This window comes from Haplochromis burtoni, unplaced genomic scaffold (assembly GCF_018398535.1).
Source record: "Haplochromis burtoni strain Fernald_Lab_line unplaced genomic scaffold, NCSU_Asbu1 Contig_61, whole genome shotgun sequence".
Classification (NCBI taxonomy): domain Eukaryota; kingdom Metazoa; phylum Chordata; class Actinopteri; order Cichliformes; family Cichlidae; genus Haplochromis; species Haplochromis burtoni.
In genome coordinates this window covers 524,014-530,602 of record NW_024582422.1, presented here as the reverse complement: position 1 = coordinate 530,602, position 6,589 = coordinate 524,014, and the positions used below count along the sequence as shown (strand labels likewise).

Here is a 6,589-nt window from a genome sequence, read left to right as displayed (position 1 = left end):
TGATTTGATTTGATTTGAATGGCTAGTGAACAGCTAATGAAAAACTAGTACATTGTACACACTAGTACAAACCTCATTCGGTTTCAAACTTCTGGTTGTTCTCTGAGTCATTACCAATATTTCAGCTCCATGAAATAAATCTCGACTGCTGACCTGCCAGCAGTAAAAAAACAAAAAACAACGCTTTCTTCTGATTGGCTACAGATCATTTTGAACTGAGAATCATACAGTAAAACAGTCCTTCAAAGTCAGTTTGGATCTATTATCTGTTATTTATTTGAAATCAAACAAATTTTCTCAACAACTTCTGAGAACATGATTAAGAAATGATGCAGAATAACAAGGAAGCGCTAGCAGACCAAAGCTGCAGGTTTCCACTCTGATTTCTGATATTCGGACATATTAGTGCTCATAACAACACAACAGCAACAAAAATACATTGTTAATTCTCAACAAGATCAAAAATAAATTAGATTTCATCTACTCTGGCATTTGCATATGAAGTACCAAAAAATTAAGACAATAATTATGACAAAGTAAAAGTTGAACATAAAGTATTTTGCATTTGATTGATATGTATAAAGTACAGGATGCTGCTGAGGCCGGTGCTCAGCTGCTGCTAAACACTTGAGTCAGACGAAGATGCGCAGCCACAAACAGCTACCTGCACAGTAGGAAACCATTCAAAGCAAAATGCTGACATTCAGTTGGATCGTCGTTTTCTCAGTCTAAAACAAACTGAGTTTCTTAGCACTTCAGGACAGCTGCTCATAAATACTGGGTATTTAATGAAAGGGATTAAACTGAGAGCTCTACTCATATTTGTTGAATGAGAAGATCTGGATGCTGGATGAGAATTAATATTAGAAGTTTATTGGTTGCAATTTGCAACTTGCAGATTTGCAACTTGCAGTTAGCTGCAGTTATCTGCCACCAGCAGACCTGAATTTGAAGGCCTGTGGCAGCTCTGGGGAAAGCTCTTGTCCAGTTTCCACACTTTCTCAAGTTAGCTTCTGCTGTTTTACAGAGCTGGTAACACAGCACAGACTCCTCATGGAGAAGAAACCAGAAAAAAAGCTGCTCAGTGTGGACTTTTATGCACACCTGAGTGAAAACAGCCGATATTCTTTGCTTATACTCAGAGGTGAGAGGGTTCAGAATGCAGCTGCACAGGCCTAAAGACCGGTCAGGAACGCCACGGTAACCACCGGTTGCAGGAGGTTGCTTGTGGTCGCTAGTTGACACCTCCTCATGACTGCAGAGATCAGTAGCAGATTGCGGCTATGACTGACCGCAGCAAAGAAAAGAACATGACGGAGAACGCAAGGATTTCACTGAATGTCGGCCCGATGCTTTTATTCACGTCTCCTTCAACTACAATGTGGAAGACACTGTATCTGTTGCCAGGGGCGACAGGAGTCTCCATACCCACCGAGTCCTGAGAGTCTCCATGGAGACAGACATGTTTACATGTTCTATAAAGTGTTGCATGAACTCAGTGGAAAATAGCGGGAGTTTGACATCGGTATGCTTGTGTGTGCTCTGTTCAGCAGTCAGCGTACGTGGAAACAGAGGATATATGATGGTATCAAATGATGGCACCGTTTAACATGTTTGGCTAAACAACAGAAATACAGTGGAAGCACTCTAATAAATAAAAAGGAATCAAAAATAAATATACCTCTGTTATGAAGGGATATTTCAATGAGCTTCACGCCCACTGTTTTCATTTTCCAGATTTTGAGTGAACAGTTTGCAGGTTTTTAGGACACAACATTTTCTATTAGATGGCGATGTTGGCAAGAAACAGTTTCCTCATTTCTAGAATAAACTTTGTGTTATTAGTCTCTTCCCATCTTCTACGATTTATGTGGAAACAAGTTTACAGATTTCAGCTCTTACAGGTTTATATTTTTTCATAAGGAGGTTTTTGGCCACTTTTCTTGCTCAATACTTGACAAAATAACAAAACAGTAATTAAAACCCAACGATGACTGTAATTTTCAGATCTAAACATGAACCTTTTCCACAGCAGGAACCAGGGTCTAACTGCCAGGAGACACCCCCACCCCCTTAGAGTTTCCCATCTGTCTGTTGCACACCTTTAAGCTATAAAACTAAAAGTGAAGTTCTTTAAAGATCTTATTAATGAAGCTCAAATATTTGAACTGGCCAGTCACATAACTATGTGTTGTTTATGTTGCAGTCCAAACATAGCCACATGAGCTGCAGGTTGTCGTGGATGAAACCATCAAACAGGAAGTGGAATTATTTTCAGACTTGGTGTTTACAGTTAGTTATTTTAAAATATATGTCCAGCTACAGTTTGATTAGGTTTAGGGAAACATTGTGCTTTCTGGCTCGGCTTCCTTGCATGCTGATTGGTTAAAGTCTGAAAGGACCACTGGAGCCTGCTCTTGTAAATGTTTGCTCCAGATTGTGCATTGTTTGAGTTCCTGCGGTGAAAAAGTGCTTTTAGACCCAAATGAAAGTTCTTAAAAATGAAAAAAAAGGTTTGGAGTGGAAAATCACAGGTATAGAGCCAATATGAGGATGAAACTAAAGGCTAGCAGCTGTTTCTTTCATGTTTGGCTGGTTGTGATGGCAGGAAAAAAAAAAAAAAAAAAGGGAAGCTGACAGTCAGCGGCGTTACGCTCCACATCGGTCTTCACTTTTACAATAACGGCTACTACACGGCTAACAGTGGACCACAGAAGAGATGCTAGGCTAACATCAGCCACATCTTTCCCTTTTTGTTCCTCTGGTTCCATTCGTGAAAGGTTTCCCATCAGTCCGTGTCTCAGTTAGTATCAGTTAGTGCAGGCTGATTTGGCCATGCCTCCGTCAGTACGGAGCGTTGTGTCGATCAAAGGATAAATAACAGCAGAGCTTCTCAACCTGGTTCTGGGTTATGACATCAGATTTTATAGTTGGGTTGGGTCGGTTCCACGATTACAGGACAGAATTGATGCTACAGGATATCAGCTGACTCGTTTTTATCTCTACCTGAGAACAACGTGGTGCGAGATCAGTTTATTAGCGATCAATTAATTCCTTCTCGTTCTCATTCTCTCGAACTAGGCAGGCTGACCAGGTTCAGCTATCCTTGGGCAGATTCCACTTACACATCCTTGGTGATGGTCGTCCCGGTTCTGGAAAACTGCTTTAACTGCAAAATCAGTCAATCAGCACCCAGTGAGAAACAAATGAGCCACTCATGTTGCTGCACAGTCGAGGACAGCTTGAGCTGGGTGGTGTCAGACCGACCTGCTCGTTATTGTAGTAAAGATGAAAGGGGGGTGCAGAACATTTATCTGGCGGTATTTTGGATCGAGCTGTTACGCTGCTCGCAGCCATTATTCTGTGAGCAGGTTTGTGACTGCTGATTCTGCAGATGCAAAATAACTCACCAGCAGCGCTTCAAAGATGAGTTACTGCTCCCGAAGGCGCATCTGGAAGGACCACCAACTGCAGTCCAAGAGGGTGGAGAAGAGCAAGCAACAAGCAACAAGAGCACTTTATTATCTGTTTAGGAGCTCTTTGATTTGTGGTATTTTAGAAAGCGTGGGCACGCCTGTTTAAGGATTAAATATTACAGCGTGAAAACTACAGCGCGGGAAGTTTACTTTAGATCCAAACAGCAAGCACGAACACATCAGCTGAGACCCAATGTGGCGCCCTGACCCAGAGGTTGAGAAGCTCTGTTTAACATGTAAAGAAGGCCAAAACCCACCAACCCGTGCACAGGAAGTGTGCGCGCGCGTGTGTGTCTGACACCGTTTCTTTTGTCAATTTTTTTGCGTGTTGGGGTTCAGAGTGACTATCAGAGTTGTTGTCCAGGAGTCTGAGCGTGTGCGTCGCAGCAGGAGCTCCGTGTGTGTGTGCAGGTGTGTGAGCAGATGTGTGTTATGACAGGACATCCAGCGTGACCGTTCCTCTCTGTTTTTTCAGGATGGCAACAGCCTGTTCGTGCGTCGCTCCCTGCAGACTCTCTCCGTTCACCGCCAGGATCTGATCGCCTCGTTTCAGACGCCCGTCCGCCGCTGCCGCGCCCTGAAATCAGCCGACACGCAGCACGTTTACATTCCCAGTGCCTCGCAGCACGTGACATCATCAGACAGAGACGGGTCCTGACCTTGCTGAAGACTGTCTTCACGTAGATCGGCAGGTCTCCGTGCGGACTGCCGAAGCCACCGACGATGCTGAAGCCGAGCCCCTCTGAACCTTTTTCTAGGCTGATGCTGCGAGGCCGTGGACCGCTGACGAGGAGGGGGAGGAGAGACTCTGGGTCAGATCAGTACTTCCTGTCATTACTCCTGAGTGTGTGTGTGTGTGTACTCACTCAGGCTCTGCTGTGTGTGTGTCAGTGTTGTCCGAGGGAATGGAGCTGCTGGTCAGACTTTCCACCTGTGAGACGATGGCGCTGATGTTGGTGTCCGCCACCACCTGAGAAGCGCACACACACACACACACCCAAAGAGAAATCAGAATAGTTCATGTGTGCTCTGAATGTAAACACGTGACAGACCTCTCTCTTTACTGAACATTTTTATCCCCTGAATGACGAACGTGACAGTAAAAGGGCGTTTTATGAACAAATCCCAAAGCAGCACAAACACTGGGGAACGCAGGCAGTATTTACTTCATGTCATTTGGGCGCACACACACTGATTAATGATGATGCTGTCTAGAAGCTAATCATGAGCTCCGGAGGCTCTGGTGTTGTAGAGACTTTCCCATCGAGTGATCCAGAATGTCTCACCCGGGCTTCCATGTTCTTCCTGTGATGCTCACAAATAAAACAAACTTCTGATAACACACGGAGAGTAAAATCTCTCTGTGTGTTATCAGCTCATTGCTGCGTCTTAGGTTTGTCGGGCAAAGATCAGGCAGTGGATGAACTTCCACCCTCTGGCCTCAGGGGGCATTAACAACCTTACTGTGGGTCACAACTGCTCACAAGTGTTTTTGAATCAAAAGGCGTTCCACAGTGCTTCTTCTTTTTATTGTTTTACTTTCTCCTCCAATCAGAGGAAGAATGCACAGTGTGTGTAGTCCAGACTCCAGTGCACCCCCCCCCTCAACAGTTGCAGACATTACTTGGCCTGACCCTGTTGTCCGCCTCAGTTTTCCAGTAAATCTGCTGTAATAGTGGGTCACATGCTGGAGTATTGCTCACCACCTGCATTCTCACAGTCCTCCCCGTGTACAGGTGTGCCAGGCATGTTTTACCTGCAGGCTGATGTTTCCGTAGCTGTTCTTCAGCATGGCCACGACTTCGCTGTGAGACAGGCCGTCCACAGACTGCCCGTTAACACTGACGATCCTGTCTCCCACCTGAAAACACAGAGAGACACGTTTCCATCACTTCCTGGAGACGGCCTCATCTCTCCAGCCTCCTCCTACCCTTAAACCAAGCCTTTATACTTATAAATGATCCAACTTTTGCTTTAGGGGGGGCATCGTGGCCCTGTGACGAAGTCTGCTCCCCGCCTGCACACCCACACAGCTACAGTGAGACTAAAGTTTGGTTTCAGCCTGTTTTTTTCACATGGTTGGTGGGTGCAGCTTTCAGGTGGAAAAGGCGTGGTCTCAGTCACCTTGAGCTGGTGGGTTTTAGCAGCGACTCCGCTGGCCTGAATCATGGCGATGAAGATGGGGATGTCACCCAGAGGACTGCCCTTCCCTCCTGCTACACTCACCCCAAGGGAGTCGCCGAGACCCTGAGATACACGGGTGGAAGAATAAAAGGAGAGCATAATGACATCTAGCTTTAACCATGAAATCACAGCTGCGGGTCTTTCTTATCCAGGACTCACTGTTTTTGTTTTTTCTTGTGGTTTGATGGAAATAAAAATATAAAATAAAAGGTGGACGCAGACCTTCTCACTGTGCGGTGACAGTGACATCTGGTCTGCACTATTCATGTGAGTTTTTATTTTACAGCAATCCAGGGATCAGAGGTCAGGTGACCTACAGTGTGTTTGTATGTGCATGTGAGGTCATTACCCTGGTGATCTCCACTGTTCGGATGCCTTCGTCGAGCCCTGCACACACAGCAGAGAAAACGCGATCAGTGCTCTCTCTGTAATCAACACATTTGCATCACTCTGACCAATCACATGTGTCTACCTGAGGTGGAGGAAGTGATTTCACCAGTGGGCTCGGCGTTGTTATTGAGGGGCAGGCTTGAAGTTGGGGGGTCAGATGGCTCAGGTGACTGTGTGAGGGACGGAGCTGGAACGCCTGAGCTGTTTGTGCTGGCGTGACTCATCTGAAACAGGAAGTGTCATATCAGCTCACGCTGCTCGCCATGTCAGAGAAAGAAAATCTAGTTCAGGTGCTCCCAGGTGAGGAGGCATGTCCATCATCGCTTTACAGTTTACACAGGAAGCAGGTTTATTTTGCGACAATCCTGGCGCTCTGTTCCAGAATGAACTCAGACCCGGGGTGGGTCATCGTGGGAGAGAGGAGCAGAAGGAACAGCTGGAGCCATCCAAGCCTGCTGGTTTGAATCCCTGCTCAGGTGTCCTGACTAACATAAGCACAAACAAAAAAACAGAAAGGGCTAAACTCTGATTTAATGAAC

At 45.7% G+C, this 6,589-nt stretch overlaps 1 protein-coding gene across 1 annotated transcript in view; it reads right to left on the bottom strand.

Annotated features, from left to right (window-relative positions):
• Positions 1-25: 25 nt before the first annotated feature.
• Positions 26-6,589, bottom strand: part of patj (PATJ crumbs cell polarity complex component) — a gene marked incomplete in the record, with an annotated part of 86,940 nt that continues 80,376 nt past the window's right edge. Inside the window, 7 exon segments of the mRNA XM_042221116.1 lie at positions 26-4,053; positions 4,136-4,259; positions 4,343-4,446; positions 5,233-5,337; positions 5,601-5,723; positions 6,010-6,047; positions 6,133-6,274. Of these exon segments, the coding sequence (XP_042077050.1) occupies positions 3,907-4,053; positions 4,136-4,259; positions 4,343-4,446; positions 5,233-5,337; positions 5,601-5,723; positions 6,010-6,047; positions 6,133-6,274 (783 nt within the window).